The following is a 27,360-nucleotide window of genomic DNA, read 5'->3' as shown; positions in this document are numbered from 1 at the left end:
TCTTAGTGATGGTGACCACTTACCATCAGGTGGCCTATATGCTCGTCCGCCAACTTACACCATCAAAAAAAAATTCTACGGAAATCAGCCACATGCGAGCAATGGAGCAGCGTCGTGGACAATACTCCTAATCTTCTACTCAAATGGAGGAACTTAGTTCAGCAGTGGGAAAACAGAATGTCCATATTGACCTTTTAAATAACATCAAACTTTTCATTAGCAGTTTTATTAAAGCGTCAATTTTAATACCAATTACTAGAGTCCACTGTACGATTTATGTCAAGCCTCTACGACTCAGTGAATACTAATTAATAACACATTAAACTCTGTTCTAATAGTCTATTGAGCCTTAGACACGTTGGCGAGGCACAAAAGATCTCTTATAGAGGAGCACCTCTTCATTTACGACGATCTATTATGAGATATATGAGGCTTTAGGGCACGTAGTTAAGCCATCGTTTATTAGAGAACGCGTCTAGACTGAAAGACATCAATAGGCTATTTGGCTGGTTTAAAATCATTTTTATTTTATTAATTATAGGTTAAGAAACTCAGTAAATTGTTGATTTCTTTATGTCTAGTACATATTTGCCGAAAAATATCATATTAATAATTCCGTATTTAAATAGCGCGTGATAACGCTTCTTATAATGGGGTCGGTGTCGTCATTTGCTTGTAATGTAATCTGTGGTACGTATATCACATCCGAATTAAGTACGCTATACCAAATTATCAGTATGTATTTCTTATGTGAATATGATCTTTACACAAACGTAATAACTTGTAATATCATACGACCTAATATATTCGTCAATTTGACGCGTCGCTTTACACGCACTCGCTGTCTCGGGTCGAACTGACGCGAGAATCTATAGCGACGAATAGCGTCGAACGGCGCGATAGGGAGCTTTTTCTATTGGTTGTGTGAATCGGCAGTGATCGGTTTTATTAAATTTGCCGATGCTACATCTAAGTTGAGTCGTATTATACATAGGAAACTTTTTTCATTAAAGCATTCGTTGCCTACAAAGCACTTCGTTACTTAACATATTTATGTTATATACTACATGTATGTTAAAACGCAATTGATGTTAAGTATTGTCAAAACATAACAAGAAAAAAAGGAAAAAATACATATAAATCCTCTTTTTTACGTCGAACTACCAAAACACGCTTAAGTGATATTCGCGGTATTTAATTGACTTGTTTTAAAGAGTTATTTACGTGCAAATATATTTTCAACCTTGGTGTTATAACATCAAAGTCCATAATCGCTGAAACCAATGGGACATTTACGACTGTCAAACTTACTTTTAACAATATTTAGACGCGAATGAATATCTGACCGTAATTAACAATCTATTAATTTCCAAAATTAAATTTAAAAAAAAAAACTACTTGTGTTAAATGATAGATAAAAATGTGTATCTAATTTTAGTTAAAGCTTATCTATAATTACACAATGGCGATTATTGCACGAACCCTAACCATCTAATCGAACGACAAAACAAATCTAGCTTCTCATAAACGAGATCAAAATCTACATCGATTTAAACAACTACAGCACATTCCACAATACAAACTCCTAAGGAACCATATACTCGAATCTCATTGGTCTATACGCGCGGCTAGAGAAAAACCGGCTTGTAACATCTTCAAGGTCACGAGTTCCAACCAATGGGCGCGAAAAACCGGCATATGACATCGTGAAGGTCACGCGTTTTAACCAATCAGCGCGCGAGAACGATTCTATATAGGAGATCGTTTCGTGGAATGGGCGATAAGCATTGCATTTATTACAACGTCACTAAGATATTTGGCAAACACTTTTACTGATTGGTCGATTTTCAATAAACTGTACACACTGTTATAACTTCCAGCGATTTTTTTTATATATTTTACAATTTCTTTATCAGACCTCTAAAACGAAGTCAGCTTGACATTCTTTGAAGCGTTTTGCGTGCAGATTTAAATAATCGGTTTCAAGCTTAAATCGCGTATAACATCGTGAACGGCAACAATGAATTATTATAACTTTGTCAATTTAAGGAGTCGTTAGTAAACGAGCATTTTGTTGTGAAACATTGGGCGATTATTTTAGCAAGCATTGCATAAATCTCTATAATGTGTTCTTCATTCAATCATTATAAGCCCAGTTACTACATTCGAAATTCGAACGCTATGGACAGGCGTTATTCGAAAGCGTCCCACACACAACACATAGTAATTTAGGAAGTTATCTTCATGAGAAATCTATATTTAAAGGACGACTTTGCTTACTCTTTATTCGTAACGAACGTTAACAAACGAATCTTAACTTTATTTCAAATTTGACGTAAACAAATCTGTGTTGCCAGCGTTTGCAAATATATTTCCCATAAATATTTTTATTTATTTATTTTCATGTCGTATTTAAAGAACAATTAAAACTGTATAATTTTGAAGTATCAAACTGATTATATTTGTTATTTATGGTTAAAACGTGTAAGTACAATATTATAATATAAATCAGCATCGTAGCCATGAGCGCCTTTACGAAAATGCTTTGCAATGAGTTCATATACAGTCAGAGTAAGAAAACCTTCGTCAGTTTTCAAATTAATTCCTTAATCAAGTCTTAAGCTCTTAGTACCTTTTGAATCTAAACATCGAATCATTGCGACGCAATATGTCATTCTCGATCGGTAAAGCAGATTATCGCTCGTACTGAGCACACGAAAATAGATCTTAAGGTCGAACTTTTTCTTACCCCGACTGTATGTATGTTTGTCAATTTATTTCAAGACTAATTTAAATACCTCAACAGATTTGGACATATAGTATTATTAGAATGTTTATATAATTGAATAACTTTGTTATATATTTTTATTCTTCAGTTTATTTTTGACAGCGATATCGTATCTTTCATCAAAAAATTAATTTAATTTAATTAAAGCGCACCAATATTTGTCATTCTTATTTAACTTACAGTACAAGAATTTGTATCGATACAACATTTTTTTATCTGTATCTATGTTTTAGAGTCCCACAATCTGTTAATTAAGATAAGGAGGCTCTTAGAAGACCCTCGCTACGACGCCGATTTAAAGACAACTACAAACTACGTTGATTGAATACACAAAATAATAATTTATATGCAAGAATACTGTTTAAAAAAAACATCCAACTGTTTTTCTTCAAAATTAAAAAAGAAAACCGTTTATATTCTGTGTATTTAATCATTTGAAAAACGAACGATAATTTATAAGGCCCCTATTTCATCAAGTGCAAGAAAAAACACAGCCAATATATTCATAATGTGTCAACACTTATCAGACGTGCTTGTTTTTGATGGGGTTGCCAGGTTTCCTCCTCCTAAAGTTGCCCATCTGTCGTAATATTTGAGTGTTCTCATCGTCCACATCCCGATCCATACCCGATGTTCCGGGTATCGTACCCCATAGTTTCAATTTCGATGGTAGGTATATTAATCCTAACAGTGTTATTACTGAAAATAATTAAATTGATATACTGCAATGCTGTGTTGCTGTTCGAATAAGGACTAAATTTCTTATGTTTATAGATGTCGGCTATAAATATAGAAAGATAACCTAGATGGGATAGTCAGAGGGTTTTCAGACCCAGGCAAGCATCATTGAATTTACATGTGTACTTATAATTCATCTCGAGGTCGGCAGTGAAGGAAAGCATCGTGAGGAAACCTGCATGTGTCTAATTTCGTCGAAATTCTGTCACATGTGAATCCACCAACCGTCACTGGCAATGTGGTGGAATATGCTATTAACATTGTCCTCATGAGTCGAGATGGCCCAGTGGTTATAACGCGTGCATCTTAACCAATGGTTGCGGGTTCAAACCCAGACAAGCACCACTGAATGATGTGCTTAATTTGTCTTTATAATACATCTCGTGCTCACCGGTGAATATATATCTCTAAATAATAATATATATATCCTTTTAGTAAATAATTAATATAAGATATAAATTTATATTTCCCGTTTACATAGAAACAGGCACGGCTAACATTGCCACGTCAATAATTTCGTATAAATTAAAAAAAACAATTGGTAAACAATTTGTTCTCATTGACATTCTTTATTATTAATTTCTACTTAATTACTTGTAGTCACAATTAACACCAGCATCTTAATTAGTGGCGGATTTACTAATAGGCTAAGTAGGCTGGAGCCTAGGGCAGCAGATTTAGAGGGGCGGCACATTAGTCCAAATTTGTTATTATCTTACAGAAATAAATAAAAAATCTTATAACTATATGTATACACGTTACGTCCGTAATCCGTATACTCGTCACTACATAGCGGGTTGGAAAAATAATCTAGTAACTGACAGAAATATAGCCTAATTTATAATCATACTAAGAATGGGAACAAACCGATGTAATGAGGACGATAGAACACAAATAATAAATGTTGCAAAAAAACAAGTAGGGGCAACAAAAATTTGTAAATCTGCCACTGTTTTTATTAATGAAAAGATATGGAAATATCTTTATCATATTTTGATCCTTCGAGCCGGATACTTAACTATCATTATTAGGAAAAGAACTACAAAATAACTCTAGTTTTAATAATCGTTTTAAATTCTAAACCAGAATCAGAGCTGTGAATTATAAAATCGTTTTATAAAGACAATTTTGACAGAATATAGGTCTCGGATTATCTGTCTAAGAAATTAATCGTCGATTCGTGAAAATATCCTGTTTTAAATATCAAGTGTTATCCGAACTTTGGAAGTGATATTAAAATGGATATAAGTACTTTTGACGACCTCCGTGATCGAGTAGTGTGTACACTGGTTTTCATGGGTACGCCACTCCGAGTCAATGTACTATATCATTTGTTTTCTGGGTGTTTGTGCCGTCGTTACTTCTGATCTTCCACAACACAAGTGCTTTAGCTACTCACATTGGGATCAGAGTAATGTATGTGATGTTGTCTCATATTTATTTATTATATTCAGTTAAATCTACATTTTGTTTGTATACATTTATACCGATTTTTATAAACTCAAGTGAGATTAGGAAATGAAACTTTTAAACAATATAATAGGCAAAGGATAGTCCCAAATTTGCTGAAATAAAAATACCTTAAGCTATATTCAATGAAATGGCAATACTCACTATTTAATATGCAAGGAAAGACCACATAAAAATTGAGATTTGTCGAGTGAAAGTAGAATGCCTCCGTGAAATACAATATGATAGTTAAAAATAACGACCAGTAGCCCATTGACACCACACTGAAACAAGTGATTGGGCAACGTTTAAAAATAGAATGTGATTTACATTGTTACTTTTTAAAACATTATTAGTTTATATGATCAAGATTACCTTTGTACAGCCTGGGGTTTCGAATTTAAGTTTATTCTTGTATTTTTTGTATAAATGTAAAGTCCACATTAATAAAACTTTTTGTTTTATTAATGTGGACTATACATAAACATTAACATTAATTTTCAATATTAATAGGAAAATAAACTTAATGAGAATGTTTAATATAGGATGGGGGAGCTTTTAGCTTGAGAACTGTATGGAATAAGGAAATTTCATCAATTAAGAGTGGGCAATATTTCTAACTGTGCTGTTGTGACCACTTATCATCAGATGGCCTGTATGTCCAGAAGTATATTGTAAAAAAAAAATACCACAGCTAGCTACAGCATGACTAATAATTTACTTACGGTCTATAATGTATGTATAGAGTACAATGTATCAAAGCAAGTGCCTTCAACACAGAATACATCCCCAGCATCCTGGATATTGTGAAGTCCCCTGAAATTAATATTTTCATATAGCAACATTTATAACACTGCTTATTTGTGTATTTTTATATAGCAACATTTATGAATTAACTTCTGTTTATAATTATTATCTAACAAATATAACACGGTTTCTTGGTATTGCTATTATGTTCGAAATTTAAAGTTTAGTTGATTGAATTACGAAACTTCGTATATATAGAAAGTTTATGATTGATAGCCTATTAATAATACTTACCGTCTAGATGTTCGTTGTCACCATTATTGCTTAAAAACGATCTACGTTCAATGTACGAACGTCCAGCGGTACCAAGATCCATAAAGGCTACAAATGCTATCCAACCTCTAAACGCATATAAAACTTTATTTTGAACTGCCATAGTGCATTTAATTCATTGACTTAAGTCTTCACCCACGTTATGACCTGTCGTACTTGAATTCAAGAGCTAATTTATACATATAAATTGTAAAACACACGGCATAAACTTGTCAACTTATGCGTGATTTCATAACAGCCTAGTTAACGATAATTGAATTAACCGGGTGACTGTTCTACACGTAAATATACGCGCGTAAGTTTAAGCGTGCATCGCACTGCGGTATTTTACCTGCATTAGACATTTTCATGCAAAATTTATAATTAGATGTAAGCATCGTCGAATTACCGCGCAGGGCAGTCTTATGTCATTGTCACTGTCGAACTGATAAGATTATGTACATTTCTGAGTTGCAATTACAAAAAATACGTCACATTTAAAAATATACTTAAATTAATAATAAATAATAACATATTTAAAGATTGGCTTCTTATTTATGTCTTATTTTACACTTAAATTTTATTAAATAATTAACAATAAATAAGTTGATTAAATCTTGACAAAACATAAATGGATATAAACACAATTAGTAAGACATCTAACATTCACACTTCTTGTAATGAAAATAAGAAAATAAGTAATAATTATTTACTCTTATTAAATACATTTATTGATTTCATACCAGAATAAAATCTATAAATAATTAGTTGAAATTTGGTATTGCCAAAACAAAAATGTATAATATCTCACCGCGGCTGGTCACAAATACCTAAAAATATCGTCGCCATATTGGTATTGTCAAAAAGTTCGGGATCCATCGGTGTGAAGGAAAAAATGGTTTTTCTTTTCATACAATGCGTATTGGAACCGTCCGTGCATTCTAATTGATAAAACTGTGAACTTAGATGTTTCGTTTACACTATTTCGTGTACAGAACACTTTTTGAATGATGTTTTCAATGGGAAAATGTTCGGACCGTAGTAGGTCGGGTACTGATTCGGAGGCCGGTGGTTTGGTGAAGACGTCGCTGCCCTCGGATGAGGTAGCGTCTGCGGTAGCTGCGGTGTCTGACGAGATCGGTGATATCCTGAAGGACGAGCTGGGGGACGCTGAGCTTGCAGACCTCAGCGCGGAGCTCGATCTTCTCGTGGAACTGGCAGACGCTCCCCAAGAAGACTTTCCATCCCTATTCGAGATCGCTGTAAGTTAATAACCTCGATTTTTCTTAACATTTGCACTGTCCGTCTCAATGTCGTTGACCTTTGGTTACTATTTTGACATATTATGTACTTAAATAATATATGACAAAGCAGTACGTACGAAGTGAAATTTCGCTCAGCATATATTACGAAAACGATTATAAAATCCCAAAATGCTAATTAGAAATCGATTGAAAGTTTAAAATTTACGTATTGATCACTAATTATCATATCAAACAGTAAATATTTGTATGAACCATGATTCAATTTTAATCTTTCTATTGGAAACTGCACAGTGTTTTTAAAACATGTATAATTATAACAAATATAAACACAGAGAAATAAAAGTCATGTCATCAGCTCATTAAATCTTTTCTTAGGATGTATCACCAGCTTAAAAAATCATTTAAACAAACCTAAACTCAAACAACTTCATTCAATATAGAAGTATTCCACTTTCTCATTGATGGTCAATTGAAACAGTACCATGGGTTCGTAAAGAAAATACCCTGACCTGAGAAGGACCGGCGAAAGAAACTCAGCAGGTTTTTTATCTGTCCAGAGTCACTATAATCTTTAATAGTATCTTATAACCAGCTATGAACCGAGAACTCTAAAGTAACTCAGACACCAATCACAAAATACTCTATTGCAATTATAAAAGTAGATAAGTCATATTAACATAATTTGGCAGCAAATTGACGTGATACCATTGGTTGAGAGCTAGATTAATCTATTATACTCCCTGTGGATTTGTATATAACAAAAAATATATATTTGAGATAATAAAAAAAATCTTCATAACTTTTTACTTCCAACTTATAAAGTTATAGGACATTAATGATTCTTATGCCTTAAATGTATAATATTTATCCCTACGTCTAAAGAATGTAAGAGTGTATAAAAATGAATATATCGAAAAGTGGCATTTATTCCCGTCTACCAATTGGTGGTTCAATTATAGTTTTATATATTAATAAGAACCAATAAACATACTTCTGTTATCATATCCATGTGACTTAATTTTTGCTTAACACTTGTACATATATAAATTCACTAGTTTATTTATTAAGTAGATGAATTCTTTAAATCACGATTAAGATATACACGGTTTCCTTATTGGATTTATTTATAGATTCGAAATGTCAAGTGATGGAAAACTTATTGTATGTAATTTGTTTATTAAAATGTTTATTAAAACCCTCTCCTTAATGGAAGAGGAGGCCTCAGAGAGAGATGAGGCCTTAGCCCAGCAGTGGGAAATTTACAGGCTGTTACTTTTTTTTTTTTACTTTTAGATTATAAACTACAAAATAACAATGTGTTCATTTGTACGCAATATTATGGTAAACAATCTTTTGATAGTTTATAATCTTGCAAAATAGATTATAATTTTAATGGTATTTAAAAGTTAAACATAAGGTTTTTTATGAAAAAGATTTGTCTGATTTTGCTACATTGGTAATATGCGTTCAATGTGTCTATGACAATTATGATGATGATGATGCTTCTAGCCATAGTGTTCACCTCATAGTTATACTTGGTATATACTGACCATCTACTTCATATTAGTCGTAAACACTCATCGGAAACAGTTACTTGCCTCGGATTCAAACAATCTTGTCTCTAATTTCGTTGATATGATAAAGAATCGTGAAAGTTTATTACTAATTAAATATCCTTAATTATATTGTATCATGAGATTGGTTAAGAATGTTCTGGAAGTAATGAAAACATTACACAATGAAACATGAAATAAATCAGTCGAAAGCTAGTTGTTGTTCATGACTTTACTTTTATTTTAGCGGTTGCTTCTCAGATGTAAGGCATAAAAAAGTAGTCTGTGTCCTTTCTCAGAGTTTAAGCTTCCTTCACACAAAAATATGTCAAATTTGGTTCAGTTGTTTTAAAGTGAAAGACAAACAGATAGAAATACTTATACATATATAATGTTATATATGTGTATAGATCAGTAGTTCCCAAACTTATTTTGTTCATGGACCACTATCAAAATTTTATTGGTTTTGGTGGATCCCTTGCTGCCTTTCTACCACATTCTTAAAGTCGCCAAAAAATAAAAATTGTTTCCGAGTTCTGTCCCTATGTTCCGATAGGTAAAATAAAAACGAAAAATTGTACATTTTCTAGCACTACTTATTAAAAGAATAGAATTATTAGAAAAAATGAATAAGGTAATAACTATGCTTACATTTTTGTTCTTTACTATCAAAAGCAGATAAATATTCGTTGACCCCCATTAACGTCTTATTGACCCCCATTTTTTATTCACGCCTACGTAGACCCCCATCATGTCTCCCGTGGACCCCTGGGGGTCCATCTTGACCACTTTCGGAATCACTGGTATAGATGATCTGGTGTTCTCCTGTGGTCGAAATTATACATATCGATCCTTTTTATTTAATTTTTTTTCTTAGAATAATGTATTCTTATTCCAATAAAATACAAAAGCACAAATGATAAATAAGTATAGAAATGTTTTGTTTTTGTATATTTAAATAAAGGAAAAAGTCTTTTAAGCATCATTATCATTATCATCAGCCCGTTCCCGTCCACTGCTGGACTTAAGCCTCTCCAAGTGCACGCTACTCTGGTCTTTTAAGCATATTTCTTTAATTTTCATTCTTCATTGCTTTTCGTGAGACCTCACAAATTTAAATAGGACCATTTTCAAATTAGCCGATTTCTAACATACATAAAAAAATACATAAACTTTACAATTGAGGGCCTCTATTTTAGAAGTTCTTTTCATTAGCTGAATGCAAAACAACAACATATGACAGCAATTGATGTGACATCATTAATCAAGAGCTTTTTTTATGGAATAGGTTTGCGGACGAGCATATGGGCCACCTGATGGTCACCATCACCCATAGACAATGACGCTGTAAGAAATATCGAATATTCCTTACATCGTGCACAAAGCCCTACCACAAAGTAATTTGATTAATCTGTGATATTGACTATGGATTTGCGAACATATTGACGTTTTGAATTCAGCCAAAAATTATCGGAATTTCGGAAGTTAAATTAAAGTGTATATAAGCAGTTAAGTGCAATAGTGTTGTATTATATATAGAGATATATTAATCGTAAGCTCTTAGTAGTGCACGATATAGCTGAGTTATTAACGAATCGCGTGAAATACGTTAAACTGACGTTTGTTTAACTTTATTCCGAGTTCTATTGGTACTGGTATAAGGTCGGGGTTTTGTTAAATTTAAGTTTGATTTTAAGACAATTCGTCATTATCTATTTCAGATTGGTCACCGCGCCTCTGGTAGTGGTTCCTCGTCGTCGTCATGGTCGGGAGGCAGGGGGGGGAGGTCGAGGCGGCCCCATCGTCCTCAGCGCGTATCACGGAGGCGTCCTATTGCTAAAGGGAAAGAAGTAAGCCTGTGTCAACTTTATATGATATATGCTGCACATTCGAGTATCTTTTCACATGTTCTTTGCATATAAAGCTCATGTTTGGACGACCTCTGTGGTCGAAGTGTGTACGCCACTCAGAAGACCTGGATTTGATTTGCCGAGTCGATGTAGATTACCATTAGTTGTCTATGTCGTCTCGGGTCTGGGTGTTTGTGCCGTCGTTACTTCTGATCTTCCACAACACAAGTGCTTTAGTTACTCACATTGGGATCAGAGTAATGTATGATGTTGTCCAATTTTTATTTATTTAATATTGTGTATGTTTCTTGTGAATTAATTATTTTGATTTTCTAATATATTAAGACAATTGTGTGAAGCTGAGATGAAAATGATGAGAGGAATCTGTTGTTGTTCGAATGTATAGAGTAAGGAGAGTACATAAGAGGAAGTTTGAAAGTGACGCAGGTGTAGCCAAGAAGCTGTGTGGAAGCCGGCTGTCATGGTAGGGGTATAACATGTAGATAAATGAGGACCATGCTGTGAGGAATGTCTTGAGCATGGTGGGTGGATATACCGTCACAGGAGCATGCGATAAGCGATTCTATGGCGCCCGTGGGCAAATTATTGGGTATTCCGGTGTGCTGGGGCGCACTCTTCGCCTTGGATAATGCGAGTCCCACATACTCCTACACTTCAAGTGGGGAATATGCATAGTACGTTTTTCACAGCGCGAAAAAAATTATATGGATATAGCGGGTATGGGACACTTGAAAATGAGGGTTGGATTGTGTGAAAGATGATGGTTGGGATGTAACTCGTGATGACGTCAGACAGAGAAGTATGAAAGAAGACATGCTGCGTCGACCCCAAATAATATTGGAATAAGGGATGATGTTAATGATAGTCTAATATATTAACGAATCGATTAAGAGTGTGATCTGAGATGGTCCAGTGGTAAGAACGCGTGCATCGTTACCGATGGAGGAAAACATCGTGAGGAAACCTGCATGTGTTTAATTTCATAGAAATTATGCCACATGTGTATTCCACCAATCCGTATTGGAACAGCGTGGTGGAATATGTGGCAAACCTTCTCCTCAAAGTGAGAGGAGGTCAGCAATGGGGAAATTACAGGCTGTTGTTGTTGTCTGTTGTTCTAAAGAGCGTTTGTGTTTGATAGTATATTACAACACTAATGACTTTTCAGTTGTTTGCGAGGCATGGGCGATATTTTAGTGTCGTCGCTTGTGTAACGGATATTTAGATTAAGTGTCGTTGTTTACATCCGATATCAGATGTCGCCCTGTCTTTGTTTAACATTTTTCCTTCCACTGGAATAGCTTTTATATAGCTTTATTAAAGTAGAAAGCCGCTTCAGTTAAATTATTTACAAAATAGTATGATTTTCTCGTTGACATTTGTTTGTTATACAACAACAGCCTGCAAATATCCCACTGCTGGGTTATGGCCTCCCCTCCCTTTGAGGAGAAGATATTGGAACATATTCCACCATGCTGTTCCATTGCGGGTTGGTGGAATACACATGTGGCAGAATTTCTATGAAATTAGACACATGCAGGTTTCCTCACGATGTTTTCTTTAAATGCCGAGCTCGTAATGAATTATAAATACAAATTAAGCACATGAATATTCAGCGGTGCTTGCCTAGGTTTGATCCCCAACCATCGGTTAAGATGCACGTGTTCTAACCACTAAGCATATCGGCATTGTTTTGTATATTTATTTATTTTGGATGTGAAACATCGGGAGCTTAAGGGTTAGGAGTGATATACGTTGCTCCTTGATATTGTCGACTTTTGTGTATATTGTAACAATTGAATAAATATATTATAACGGACATTAGTCTGATCTTCAGAACGTCAGCTGACAGACTTTTAAAATTTATACAATTTTTGGCGGGATATACTGCGGAATACGGTGTGACTTTACACCTGGGTTTAGGGCATCGGGGCATGTGCCCTGGGGCCTCGCTCCACACAATCGAGGCTCCGACGAGTTAAAATTTAATGTATGTCTAAATACCCGGATTTAGTTATAATATATCATCTATACTAATATTGTGACTGAGAAACTCACTCTGTAACGCATTTACTGTTAAATCACTGAATCAAATTTGATGAAATTTGTAATTAATACAGTTTAAATCACAAGAAAAGATTGGCTTTTACAACTATCAAGACGGTGACAATCATATCAATATTTTTTTTTAATGGTATAGGTTGGCGGACTAGTATAGGGGCCTGATGGTAAGTGGTCACCATCGCCCATAGACAATGACGCTGGAAGAAATATTAACTATTCCTCACATCGCCAATGTGCCACTAACCTTGGGAACTAAGATGTCATGTCCCTTGTGCCTGTAGTTACACTGGCTCACTCACCCGTCAGACCGGAACACAACAATACTGAGTACTGTTATTTGCCGGTAGAATAACTGATGAGTGGGTGGTACCTACCCAGACGGGCTTGCACAAAGCCCAAAGTGTAAATGATGTTGTTTATAACAATACGTGTAAATGCTGCGTGCGTGCTGAGTGCGGGTTGCGTGCGCAGATGTGCCGGCGCCGCAGCGCGGTGGCGCGGCGCGCGGCGTCGCTGCGCATGCGCCGCGTGGAGGTGGTGTCGGACGCGTCCGACGTCGGCGCAGACTCCGACTCCGACGACCAGTGGACCGAGCTCGACAACTGTGAGTCCTGAGTCACCAGGACAGTGGCGGAGCTATTGTAGGGCACCAGGGCCCCGGAGTTCAGGGGGCCCTCTAAACTAAACCTTAAGCATCTATAGCTAGAAAATCACGACCCTGCGCACAAGTTTTCTTATTTGGTATCTATAATTTTATAGGGTAATTATTAGTTAAAGAGGGAGGGGAAAGTGGGGGTGAGGGCCCGATATTTTTTCTATGCACCGGGGCCCTTTCTCACCTAGCTACGCCACTGCTCCACGACACTACACATGTTGCCTGATTTTATGATCTTTTAGACACAGCAATAATGATAACCCCCCCCCCCCCCAATTTGACAAATTAATTGTGAAGTGAAACTAGCTCTAGTATTCATATAAATAAAATTCAAAAACTTTAAAGATTTTAAATACTCAAGTATAGTACGACACAACTTAGATTTAGCATCGGCAAATTCAATAAAACCGATTATTCACACAACCAATGGAAACAGCTCCCTATCGCGCCACTCGACGCTATTCGTCGCTATAGATTCCCGCGTCAGTTCGACCCGAGACAGCGAGTGCGTGTGAAGCGACGCGTCGAATTGACGAATATATTAGGTCGTGTGATATTACAAGTTACTGCGTTTGTGTAAAGATCATATTTACATGAGAAATAGATATTGATAATTTGGAATGGCGTACTTAATTCGGATGTGATCGCTTTTACGACTTTTGCCGATGCTACATCTAAGTTTTGTCGTACTATAAATTGTTATATTTTTATGCTATTTCTTGTGTTTTGTATGTTACCCAACTGAGAAATCAGATTTAGTCAAAATTTATTATCATCACAACCAAACTACTATGTAAAATTTAATTAAACTCCATATGATAAGAGCTCAGTTTTCAAGATTTGATGGATGCAAACTAAAATTGAAATAAAAATAAAAATGAATGTAATTATTTGCAGCTGGCAGCACTGATACCTCATCGGGCAAGGATATAGGCGGACTGGATATTGACTGCCCATCTTATCAGCATAAGGGATCGGTAAGATATACTCTCATATTATTCCCATTCATGCAAAATAAATAAATAATAATAATAATAAACAAATAGTTTATCTGTTATAATTCAGAATAACAATTTATACGTTATAACAAAAACAGCCTGTAAATTTCCCACTGCTGGGAGAAGGTTTGGAACATATTCCACCACGCTGTTTTTTTTTTATTATTATTCTTTATTGCACAAAAACAAGTACAAAGGGCGGACTTAACGCTATAACAGCACTTTCTGCCAGCCAACCCAGATGTTCCAATGCGGGTTGGTGGAATACACATGTGTCGGAATTTCTAGTGACATTGATAGTAGACACGTGCAGGTTTCCTGCACCGGCGAGCAAGAGATGAATTAGATATACAAATTAAGCACATGAATAATCAGTGGTGCTTGCCTGGGTTTGAACCCTCAAGCATCGGGTAAGATGCACTCCGCCATCACGGCTCAAAGGGAGAGGAGGCCTTAACCCAACAGTGGGAATTTTATAGGCTGTTGTTGTTTTCAAGAGTCGAGATGGCCCAGTGGTTAGAACGCGTGCATCTTAACCGATGATTGCGTATCAAACTCAGGCAAGCACCGCTGATTCATGTGCTTAATTTGTCTTTATAATTCATCTCTTGCTCAGCGGTGAAGGAAAACATCGTGAGGAAACCTGCATGTGACAAATTTCATAGAAATTCTGCCACATGTGTATTCCACCAACCCGCATTGGAACAGCGTGGTGGAATATATCCCAAACCTTCTCCTCAAAGGGAGAGGAGGCCTTTAGCCCAGCAATGGGAATTTACAGGCTGTTGTTGTATTCAAGAGCAGTACAGTAACACAGCATTGACAAATATCTTGTTTTAAACATTTGTATTGATATCTTCCAGCAGGTGGACCCGCCAGCCATGGGCCAGTTTCTGCTGCCGCTTCTCAGCGCCGACCCGACCGCCCCCGACCCGGAACACTTTCTCATCCGGCACGAGGATATACTGCAGGTTAGTTTTGATACTTGTAGAATTTTTCTCATTGATGAAATAATCACAAATAACTTCTATATTAAGGATTAAAATTAGTTTAGCGTCTTATGCCCTTTTTTTTCTAGAATTTCATATTTTCATGTTCCCTTTTAAGTTTTAAAAAGAACATGAGTGAATGTTAATTTTGTGTTATGTTATTAATTTTTTTATTATGTTTTAAAAATTTAATCGCTAATATTAATAAATTTTTGGTTATGTAATTATTATTTTAATTCAGCAAATAACTATTCTAGTCTTTACTACTTCCTGCTTCTAATAGATTGGCTTATATATTATTTTATTGTTTTTTTTTTTCATAATACTGGTCTATTGTACTGTTGAAAAAAAAATAAAGAAAAAATTTAATGAAAGCCATAGATGAGATGAGATGGCCGCGTGGTTAGAATGCGTGCATCTTAACCGATGATTGCGGGTTCAAACCCAGGCAAGCACCACTATATATATGTGTTTAAAATGTGTTTCTAATTCATCTCGTGCTCAGCGGTGAAGGAAAACATCGCGAGGAAACCTGCATGTGTTCATTCACCCCTGAGCACGAGATGAATTCATTCCACTAACCCACATTGGAACAGCGTGGTGGAATGTGTTCCAAACCCTCTCCTTAAAGGAAAAGGAGGCTTATCCCAGCAGTGGGAAATTTACAGACTACTTTACTTTTTTCTATAGATTATATAGAGCTTGATTCAATGTCATATTTTTTAACCGATATGTTTGTCTATTGATGGCTTGTTTTGTTACAGCTTCTCGCATCCGCGGAGGACAGTGTGCGGGATGAGATGCCTCTCGACGATGATGCAGCTCTGGACTCGGCGCCTGACATGTGAGTCACATATTATGTACTGGTGGTCGCCTGTGACGTCACTCGTGTTTTAAGGTGTTGGGTTCATGCGTCCGCCATAAAATGTGGCCTATGTTCATGGAGTTATGTGTGCTTCATAGCAAGTTTTATTGAAATTTGGTTATTGGTTTGATGGTGAAATTGCGATGGGTTACTTTCATATTTATAATATTAATATAGATTACAATAGGTCTGAACACGTAGAAAGTAACATTTGGATTGTCTATGGAAGGCATATTGATTTGATACTAAATTTTGTGTTTGTAATTAAATTTAAGATCAATAGTTGAAGTAGTCATCACGAGTAAAGCTTTTCTGATTCAATTTAGATGTAACACAGTAACCCGCTGTAAATTTCCCAATGCTAAGGCCTCCTCACCCTTTGAGGAGGTTTGGAATGTACTCCACTGTTCCAATTTTGAGTGAGCCAGTGTAACTACAGGCACAAGGGACATAGCATCTTAGTTCCCAAGGTTGGTGGCGCATTGACGATGTAAGGAATAGTTAATATTTCTCACAGCGTCATTGTCTATGGGTGATGGTGACCACTTACCATCAGCCCATATGCTCGTCCGCCAACCTATACCATAAAATAAAAAAATAAAAAAAATCATTGGAATACACATGTGGCAGAATTTCGTTGAAATTATGCACAGGCAGGTTTCCTCACGATGTTTTCCCGCCGAGAATTGAGCACGTGAATTATCAGCGGTGCTTGCCTGGGAACCCGCAATCATCGGTTAAGATGCACGCGTCATCTTAGCTCTAGAAGAAACACGCCCCCCCCCCATTTCAAAGAGTAATTTTTGAAGTAAGATAATGGATGTTTTTTTTTTATTATTATTATTATTTTAATGTGTGTGTTTCAGGTTGAGCGGCGACATCTATGAATGCGAGGAGCCAGTGGTGACCCCTGAAGATGAGGCTGCGCTGTTGCATTACGTTTGTGGTGTGTAGACCTTACTAAATGTTTTAATTTTGACGACCTCCATGGTCGAGTGTGTACACCGGTTTCCATGGTTACGCCACTCCGAGGTCCCGGGTCCGTCCGGCCGAGTCGATGTAGATTATCATTAGTTGTCTACGTCGTCTCGGGTCTGGGTGTTTGTGCCGTCGTTACTCCTGATCTTCCACAAAACAAGTGCGTTAGCTACTCACATTGGGATCAGAGTGATGTATGTGTTGTTGTCTCATATTTATAAAAAAAATTATAGTCTGTTCGCGAAAAGACTATAGTTACCATGACTAATCTATAATTATAAGCTGATGAAAGTATAGTACGACACAACTTAGATGTCGCATCGGCAAAATTCGTAAAACCGATCACATCCGAATTGAGTACGCCATCCCAAATTATCAATATGTATTTCTCGTGTGAATATGATCTTTACACAAACGCAGTAACGTGTAATATCACACGACCTAATATATTCGTCATTCGACGCGTCGCTTTACACGCACTCGCTGTCTCGGGTCGAACTGACGCGGGAATCTATAGCGACGAATAGCGTCGAGTGGCGCGATAGGGAGCTGTTTCTATTGGTTTTATTGAAATTGCCGATGCTACATTTGCAACAAACACCCACCCACCCACTGCTGGGCTAAAGGCCTCCTCTCCCTTTGTTCCAATGCGGATAGGTGGAAAACACATGTGGCAGAATTTCTATGAAATTTGTCACATGCAGGTTTCCTCACGATGTTTTCCTTCACCGCTGAGCACGAGATGAATTATAAAGACAAATTAAGCACATGAATCATCGGTGCTTGTGGGTTCGAACCCGCAATCATCGGTTAAGATGCACGCGTTCTAACCACTGGGCCATCTCGACTTTATGGAGAAACTCTCTAGAGTCGAGACATGTCACCGTGAGATTACAAACATCGTTAGATAACAATCTATCTCGTGAGATTGTAAACTATCGAAAGATTGTGAACGCTTATACAACAATGCTACATCTGAGTTGTCTCGTAGTACATGTTCTAGTGCGAATATCAAGGGTTTCTAATGGCAAACTTGTCCCCAGAAGCTGAGCAGGCGGTCAACTCGAAGGAGATACCGTTCAAGCCGGTCGAGGAGTGGTTGCTCGGAGTCTACCACTCGTGGTGTGAAATCAGTGCGCTCATGTACACACTCATCGGGACCAATATGTGAGTAACACATTTCTAGGTATAATATCATTTAGAGTATAACAATAGGCGCGTCCCACAACGCCCATCACTCTTATATTTTTGGCGGACGAGTATCTGGGCCACCTGATGGTAAGTCACCATCACCCATAGACAATGACGCTGAAAGAAATATCAACTATTCCTTACATCGTCAATGCGCCACCAACCTTGGGAACTAAGATGTTATGTCCCTCGTGCCTGTAGTTACACTGGCTCACTCACCCTTTAAACTGAAACACAACAATACTGAGTACTGTTATTTGGCGGTAGAATAACTGACGAGTGGGTGGTACCTACCCAGGCTGGCTTGCACAAAGCAAAAAACGTTTTAACAGCTAGATAAAAAATAATAATTAAGTGTAAGTTATTCCGACAGATTACAATCTCACGAGATAGATTGTAATCTAACGACGTTTGTAATCTCACGGTGACATATACAAATTAATTTGCTGTATGTGTGTATGCTATATACTTGGTGGTAGGGCTGTTTGCAAGCCCGTCTGGGTAGGTACCACCCACTAATCAGATATTCTATCGCCAAATAATAGTACTCAGTATTGTTGTGTTCCGATTTGAAGAGTCTGTGTAACTACAGGCATTTTAATGTATGTTCTGATTGTACTCTATTTGTGTACCTATGAATAAATAAATAAATCTGCCGCCCTAGGCTCCTGTCTACTTAGCCTATCGGTAAATCCGTCACTGAACTATGTAATTTCAATGTAGTATGTATAGTTGATGTGTGATCGTTTATAAAAAATACATTGGTAAAAAAGGCGTATTATTAGATACAAGACTTTGTAGATGATAAAAAAGCGTGGAATTAATGCCTGTTGACTTCCAGGCAGGATATATTAATTTAAATAAGTGTATTCAACTAACATGACTGTATTTTTTTAAATGTTGAAAAAGAGTAACTACTGAGTTTCTCGCCGGTTCTTCTCGGTAGAATCTACTTTCCGAACCGGTGGTAGGACGATTCAAAAGTGCTTGTAAAAGCCCATTTGAATAAAGTTTATTTTGGTTTTGATGGTGACGATGGTGGCGACGGTGTTCCAGGAGCGTTGACGTGGTGCAGTCGGAGTGGTCGTACCGCGCTCGCTTCGGCTGCCACTGCCGGCTGTGCCTGTCGCTCGCCAACAATGCGTCGGCGCTGCACCGCTTCCTCGCCGCTCTGCTGGCAGACCTCGCGCACGGTGAGAGCCCCCCCAAACCCCCCCCCCCCGCCACGGCATGCCCACTACCCACTATCCTGTCATGCTACCGTGGCGCTACTTGACCTTTTTTTTCATCGCTGGCAAATTACGCGCTTCCCCCACGTGATGGAAGGTGGGGGGTGTGTGGGACTCCCTAAGTGGAGCCCTGGACGCCGAGTGCGCCCAAGCACACCGGGTTTACCCACTAGAGATCCAGGGGTCGCTTACGCATGCTACCGTGACGCCCTGACGGTCGGCCCATCTAAGCGGTACTCCAACAGCTAGGGGGGATTCCCAGGGTACTGGGACCCCCCCTGGTCCCAATGGCGCCTATTGAGGCGGGGGGAGAAGGTGCGCATGGCGCCTTTTCCTCCTCCCCGGTCGTCTTCTGCGGAGCGAGTCAGCGCAGCTTCCTTCTGCGACATGACACTTTCGCAGAAGGAGCGCTACGTGACTTGCGCCGGGCCAATGGTGTTAAAAAGTCTATAGTAATCTATCGCCATTGTGATGTTCCTTAGTCAGAAATATGTATAACTATGTTTGTATAGTCGATGTAATTTAAATATTTCTTATATTACAATATATAAATATGTACTGTATATATATGTATAAAAATAGTACTATTTGTTAGCAAAATAAATGTGTTTTTTAATTAAATGACCGTGCTTATAAAAAATTTAAAAACATAAACAATCTTAGACGACCTCCATGGTCGAGTGGTGTGTACGCCGGTTTTCATGAGTACGCCACTCTGAGGTCCCGGGTTCGATTCCCGGCCGAGTCGATGTAGATTACCATTAGTTGTCTACGTCGTCTCGGGTCTGGGTGTTTGTGCCGTCGTTACGTCTGATCTTCCACAACACGAGTGCTTTAGCTACTCACATTGGGATCAAAGTAATGAATGTGATGTTGTCTCATATTTATTTATTTTCTCCCTTATTGATGTTATTAAAATATTCACAATTATGGTTTTCCAGGTGGCAACACTGTGTCCATCGGTGCGAATATAGTACGAGCGCTCCGTCTCACTCCGGGGCGGGACAGCCGGCCGGCCGATTGGGATCTGCAGAGGCTACAGCGTGTTAAAGTTTGTGATGACGGTGAGTATCTGAAACATAACTAGCCATCCGCCCCGGGTTCGCACGGGTGCTATGATGATACTAAATATACTACAGAGTTTGTTTATTTACGACATCATATTATCAGTGTTTCTTTACTATATTGTCCATGTATTATATACAAAAAGCTTCCTCTCGAATCGCTCTATCTATTAAAAAAAAAAAAACGAATCAAAATCCGTTGCGTAATTTCAAAGATCTAAGCGTACATAGGGACAGACAGCGGTGAGCGACTTTGTTATATACTGTGTAGTGATTTATAAACATTATATATGAGGGCGTTGTTTACAAGAATGAATTAATTAACACTAAATATTTAAGTGGTTATATTCAAAAAAGAAAGTTAATATCACTTAACTTTTTTAGATATAGAATGTTGATAGTGCAGATGCGGCCTTAGCTTTACGTTAACATTATGTATCAATTAACACTAAATATTAAGATTTATATTCATTAAAGTAACTTGATTTTATAAATCAGTTGACATCACTTTGTGAATGAATATTAATAATATTAAATTTCTTTAGGTAAAGAATGTTGATAGTGCGGATGCGGCCTTAGCTTTACTATTTTTTATTTTATGTTTCCAGGTGCGTCAATAATTCAGAATCATCTGATAAGGTTAGCGCGCGAAAACGAGGTAGCAGATCAAATCGTGAACAGTATCTGTCTGTGTCGCGTATACGAACGACCGTTTGATAAGCAGTGAGTGTGCTTTGTATTACTACAGATTAAATAAGCTCGAGAGCCGAGATGGCCCAGTGGTTAGATCATCTTACCCCTTAATTGCGGGTTCAAACCACAGCACAATTGAATTACAACAACAAGAGCCTGTAAATTCTAACTGCTGGGCTAAAGGCCTCCTCCCCTTTGTGGAGAAGGTTCGGAACATATTCCACCACGCTGTTGGCGGTTGGTGGAATACACATGTGGCAGAATTTGTATGAAATTTGTCACATGCAGGTTTCCTCGCGATGTTTTCCTTCACCGCTGAGCACGAGATGAATTATAAAGACAAATTAAGCACTTGAATCAGCGGTGCTTGCCTGGGTTTGAACCCGCAATCATAGGTTAAGTTACTCGCTTCGGCAGTATATATAAACAATTGAATTGAATCTTATAATTCGTCTCGTGTTCAGCGTTGAAGGAAACACCGTGAGGAAACCTGCCTGTGTCTTATTTCAACGAAATTTGTCACATGTATATTTAACTAGCATTGGAGCAGTGTGGGGAATATGTTCCAAACTTTTTCCTCAAAGCGATATTAGGCCTCTGCTCGTAAGTGGGAAATTTACAGGCTGTTAATTTAAAAAAGAGATGACTTAAGATTAAAGATAGTTATATTAATTGCCCGTTGTTAATTTGGCATTTATATTTTGAATATGGAATCTTGATAAACTGTCAAAGTAGAGAAATTTATAATCTGTTCTCGCTATGACTAAAACAGTGTACAGTCATAGTAAATAAACCTTCGTCAGTTTATAAATTAATTCCTTTATCAAGTCTTAGACTCTTAGTACCTTTTGAATCTAAACATAGAATAATTGCGACGCAATATGTCACTCTCGATAGGTAAAGCAGATTATCGCTCGTACTGAGCACGTGAAAATAGATCTTAAGGTGACGAACCTCTTCTTACCCCGACTGTACTTTTTTTTAGAATTAAAGTCTTTATGATACGTTTTTGTTTTCAGATATGCGATGGAGAGGTTGTGCAAGCTTTTGGATAATTTTAAGACCGCTTCGTCGATTACTTTTAAGGTATTATACAGCATGTAGTCATACATCTTTCTTTATCCTATTTCTATGGTTAAGCATTTGTTAGTCTGAATAGGCTATTTGACTGGTTTTTAAAATACATGTTATATTATTTAGTAGAGGTTAAGGAACCCAGTGAAAGTTGTTGTTTTTATTTCTAGTACATATTTTCCGAAAAATATCATATTAAAAATTCCATATTTAAATAACGCGCGAAAACGCTACTTGGATAATATGGCTTTCCTGTATTTTAATCTGTGGTACATACAGTAGAAAAGCGAAGTTAACAAGAAAGTGACTTCATCATAAGCCCGGCCGATCAGGAGCGTTTTGTGAACTTTTGAAAAAATGCTTTTTATTTATGGATTTTTGAATAAATTAAGTATTATTTTCAACTTTCGTTCGCAAATAACCATTTCTAAACTCTGATTACAATAATTCGCAATTTATTTTTCGCATTTTCAAATGGCCTATTTCGTAACACCATGTATATCAAGGTAGCGTCTATTCTCAATGTCGCACGCAGGTGGAGATGGTGCCGGAGGGCACCGGGGACTCATAATATACACTGATTACAATAATTCGCAATTTATTTTTCGCATTTTCAAATAGCCTATTTTGTAACACCATGTATATCAAATGTCGCACGCCCGCAGGTGGAGATGGTGCCGGAGGGCGGCGCGTGGGGCGAGGCTGCGCGCGCGCGGCTGGCGCGCTGCCTGGCGCCGCACCAGCGCCGCTCCACGCGCGAGCGCCTCGCGCACATGGCCGCGCGCACCGCGCCGCACGACCGTACGTACGCCACGGCTAAATACTGACCATATTGAGGGTTTTGTTTTATATGTGTCACCGTAAGATTACAAAATACGTTAGATAACAATCTATCTCGTCAGTACAAAATTCAACTTAGATTAGATTACAATCTAGCGAGATAGATTGTTATCTAACTGTCGAAATATTGTGAACCGTGAGATATGATTGCAGTTTAACGTATTTTTCGCTACATTGTAATCTATCGATGGGAAGCGATCAAATTGTGAACTGGCGTAGAACGGAATGCAATATCGTGCGTTGATTGGTTGAACTTTATGTGCCCCCGCCATCCGTCATATTGTTTCACGGTAAAATTGTTAAATTGCAATCATATTTCACGATTCACAATATTTCGACAGATTACGATCTGACGAGATAGATTGTAATCTAACGAATTTTGTAATCTAACGGTAACATATATATACTTGGTATTGGTACTAAGTATATAATGGTACGGTATGGTATATTTGTATTTTACAACCTATCAAAAAATACAGAACATACCAAGTTTATAAAATAATAAATAAATATGGCAACCCTGCAACATTTTGTGAGGCTTGAAAGTGGATGGTAGTCTAATTATACTCTGTGGTAGCTTGTGTAAACTGTAATGTATGTGTCGACAGTGAGCGCATGGTCGGGCTACAAGCATCGCTGCGACTGTCTCACTCCGAGGACCCTGTGTGCTCAACAACGGAAGCAACTGCTGAGGTAATCTTGACTTACATATTTCAAGACCATCACGTCCTATAATCAGTTTCTAAAGAAAATCTAAGTTGTCATTATCAGAATGCTTTTTTGTAATTTTGAAAGGAAGACCCACTAGAATAGGCTATGTGACGATGCGAAAAATAATTCGTGAATTATTGTAATCAGTGTAAATTATTAGTTTGAAAATGGTTGTTTACTAACGAAACTTGGAAATAATACTTAATTTTGTGTTTAAACTAATAATACTTAACTTTTTGTTTAAACGGAAAATTACTTTTAAAATAAAAAAAATATATATCGTTCTTTAGCATTAATTACCCATTCATTCAATTATTTTCACCTCACTAGTCGAACGCAAATGACATATCAATTCAAAGTCAAAGTTGTTTATTTACCTTTTCTCCTCTTCCCATTGGAATAGACTATAGGGTCCCTCTCAATATGTGTTAAACTTTCATTAGGTATAGAAGATATATTATGTGGATACATGTACACCCTAACCATCTTATAAAAAGTATAATTCGTATGTTTTCAGAATATCTTTCTTCGGTATGATGCAAACTGTGAACGAGTTCAACGGGACTAAGGATGTGTTAGACAAGGTGAGGCACTTAATCTATAATTATGTATATACATGTAATATAATTGGAGTATCTGTATGTAATATTAAAACAACAGTTTCTTACTAAATGCATATATATATATACACGGTACATATACCATAATAATACACACAAGGGCTTTGTGCAAGCCCGCCTGGGTAGGTATCACCCACTCATCAGTTATTCTACCGCCAAACAACAGTACTCAGTATTGTTGTGTTCCGGTTTGAAGGGTGAGTGTAACTACAGGCACAAGGGACATAGCATCTTAGTTCCCAAGGTTGGTGGCGCATTGACGATGTAAGGAATAGTTAATATTTCTTACATTGTCATTGTCTATGGGCGATGGTTAGCACTTACCATCAGGTGGCCCATACGCTCTTCCGCCAACCTATATAGCTGAGTTATTAGCGAATCATGAAATAAATAAATCTATGGTATGTTTATTTTTAATAGTCTATAGATGTTCTGATGTGTTGTTAATTTGTTTTTAATGTTAATTCCAGGCGATAGATTCGAAGCCCGATAGTTCGAGCAGGGAGTTGCAGCAGGGGGACGGAACGGGAGCCAAGTATGTATATTGTAATATTAGCGTTCAAAGTTGTAAAATTTTTCTACTAAAAACTTGTATGTTGGTCGCTGCTCATATAAAAAATATATATATTCATCTGCTTTTACCATACGATATGTGCATTTTACTTTTAAAACATAGTCGACTTAATAGGCTATTTGACTGGTTTTTATAATCCATTTTATATTATTTAGTAGAGGTTAAGGAACCCAGTAAAAGTTGACTTTTTTATTTCTAGTACATATTTGCAGAAAAATATCATATTAAAAATTACTTTAGTATATTTAATAGTAATTAGTCATTTTGTTGTAAACCTTGCTTTTCTACTATATGCACCACAGATTAAAATACAGCAAAGTGACGTCACCGAACCCATTGCAGCGCCATATTGTCGAAGTAGCGTTTTCGCGCGCCATTTAAATATGGAATTTTTAATATGATATTTTTCGGCAAATATGTTCTAGAAATTAAAAACACAACTTTTATTGAGTTCCTTAACTTCTACTGAATAATATAAAATGGATGGAAAAACCAGTCAAATAGCCTATCTTGTATTGAATAATATGCCTTCTTTAACAATGTGTTTTTTTTTGCAAATTATTTTAATTTTTGAAAGGGCAAAGTTAAAAATGTCCGTAGAATTTTATTGGTATCTATTGAATAGTAATGCGTATTGCATAGGATGTTTTTTTTTTACTAACATATTGTTTTATTGTTCCAGGCCTCCCGATTCGTTCGAGGATCGTCTTAGCAAGTCGAACTCTGGTTTGGACATGAGCGATTCAAACTTCACGGATGACCTTGACGACAGTGAGTTACGACCTTTCTCAGATGAGACAGATGTTTTGTTTCAATCATAATCTTAGTGGTCTTATGAAAGTCACACTAGGTATGTCACTTTACTACCCACAGTATTGCTGAGTATTGTTGTGTGTCTGTTTGAATGATGAGTGAGTGAGATCAACCAAGATTTCCCTGTAAGGTACGATATTGGCCATGCGTACCGTAATGTAATGCCAGTGCCATACCGTAATGCCAGTGTAACTGCAGGCACAAGGGACATAGCACCTCAGTTCCCAAGGTTGGTGGCGCATTGACGATGTAAGGAATAGTTGATATTTCTTACAGCGTCATTGTCTATGGGTGATGGTGACTTACTATAAGGCCCATATGCTCGTCCGCCAACCTATACCATTAATCGTAAACTCTTTGTAGTGCACAATATAGTTAGTAGAGTTATTATGGACTAATGAAATAAATAAATCTATGGTATGGTATAATAAATCTATGGTTTTAATAGTCTATAGATGTTCTGCTGTTCAGCGTCATTGTCTATGGGTGATGGTGCCCACTTACCTTATCAGGTGGCCCTGAGGTGTACCCCGTTTCATCCCCCCGGTGTCGTTGTCGCAGGCTCGTCGTCGTCGTCGTCGGGCTCCGGCGGCGGGCGGCTGTGTCGCTCCGTGCGGCGCCTCATGCGCTCCATCGCGGCCATCGAGCGCCTCATGGACCGCGTGCTGCGCCACTGCGACCGCTGGACCGACCGCGACGCCAGGTGACCCCCCCCACCCCCCATACACTACACAACACCAACCTGTACGCGCGAGAGATGACTGGACTGTATATTTTAGTCGATTAGGAAGGGGAGTTGTTACCTCAAGTTTTGAAGACACTCTCTTCTACTTGGGAGTGCTGCCTTGGTCTTCACGCACTCCAAGAACACGCCATGAGGGATGTTATATGAGAAGGATAATAGTCCGTTACACTAATTAATTTCGAAGCGTGGCGCACTCACATTGCACACGTTACCACAGCCCACACGATAAGGGAAGTATGTCATACGTCAAAATCATACCATAGATAAATTATTAACGTTTCAATACACGCATTGAACCTAAATACGCTACAATACCGAACCGATGATATCTTCACCTAAAATAGTTTGTTAGGTGACGATTCAAAAGTGCTTGTAAAGGCCTACTTGAATAAAGTATATTTTGTTTTTTTTTGTTATATATGGCAGAATTTGCAGATTTAATTGCGATGTACATTAAACATTATTGTTGTAAGAACGACCAGAAAATTTGAATTCGAATGTATTATTTTGAAGTTGAGCTGAGATGGCTCAGTG

At 37.4% G+C, this 27,360-nt stretch overlaps 2 protein-coding genes across 2 annotated transcripts in view; one reads left to right on the top strand and one right to left on the bottom strand.

The window, feature by feature from the left end:
- Window positions 1-2,836: 2,836 nt before the first annotated feature.
- LOC124542313 lies at window positions 2,837-6,455 on the bottom strand. The gene is made up of 4 exons (XM_047120280.1): window positions 6,017-6,455; window positions 5,701-5,791; window positions 5,141-5,259; window positions 2,837-3,487 (listed from the first exon to the last, which is right to left on the bottom strand). The coding sequence occupies exons 1-4, from the start codon at window positions 6,156-6,158 to the stop codon at window positions 3,312-3,314; spliced, it is 528 nt and encodes a 175-aa protein (XP_046976236.1). The 5' UTR covers window positions 6,159-6,455; the 3' UTR covers window positions 2,837-3,311.
- A 410-nt stretch (window positions 6,456-6,865) lies between these two features.
- Window positions 6,866-27,360, top strand: part of LOC124542294 — a 49,051-nt gene continuing 28,556 nt past the window's right edge. Inside the window, exons 1-18 of the mRNA XM_047120258.1 lie at window positions 6,866-7,296; window positions 10,574-10,702; window positions 13,259-13,391; window positions 14,340-14,419; window positions 15,304-15,411; window positions 16,194-16,273; window positions 17,161-17,240; window positions 18,319-18,439; window positions 19,520-19,656; window positions 20,634-20,756; window positions 21,365-21,479; window positions 22,469-22,535; window positions 23,189-23,324; window positions 23,972-24,056; window positions 24,592-24,658; window positions 25,165-25,229; window positions 25,951-26,039; window positions 26,643-26,784. Coding sequence (XP_046976214.1) covers window positions 7,042-7,296; window positions 10,574-10,702; window positions 13,259-13,391; window positions 14,340-14,419; window positions 15,304-15,411; window positions 16,194-16,273; window positions 17,161-17,240; window positions 18,319-18,439; window positions 19,520-19,656; window positions 20,634-20,756; window positions 21,365-21,479; window positions 22,469-22,535; window positions 23,189-23,324; window positions 23,972-24,056; window positions 24,592-24,658; window positions 25,165-25,229; window positions 25,951-26,039; window positions 26,643-26,784 — 2,012 coding nt within the window. The 5' untranslated portion in view covers window positions 6,866-7,041. The remainder of the gene's footprint in view (window positions 7,297-10,573; window positions 10,703-13,258; window positions 13,392-14,339; window positions 14,420-15,303; window positions 15,412-16,193; window positions 16,274-17,160; window positions 17,241-18,318; window positions 18,440-19,519; window positions 19,657-20,633; window positions 20,757-21,364; window positions 21,480-22,468; window positions 22,536-23,188; window positions 23,325-23,971; window positions 24,057-24,591; window positions 24,659-25,164; window positions 25,230-25,950; window positions 26,040-26,642; window positions 26,785-27,360) is intronic.

Source organism: Vanessa cardui, chromosome 30, assembly GCF_905220365.1.
Source record: "Vanessa cardui chromosome 30, ilVanCard2.1, whole genome shotgun sequence".
Taxonomy (NCBI): domain Eukaryota; kingdom Metazoa; phylum Arthropoda; class Insecta; order Lepidoptera; family Nymphalidae; genus Vanessa; species Vanessa cardui.
This window is presented reverse-complemented; position numbering and strand designations above follow the sequence as displayed.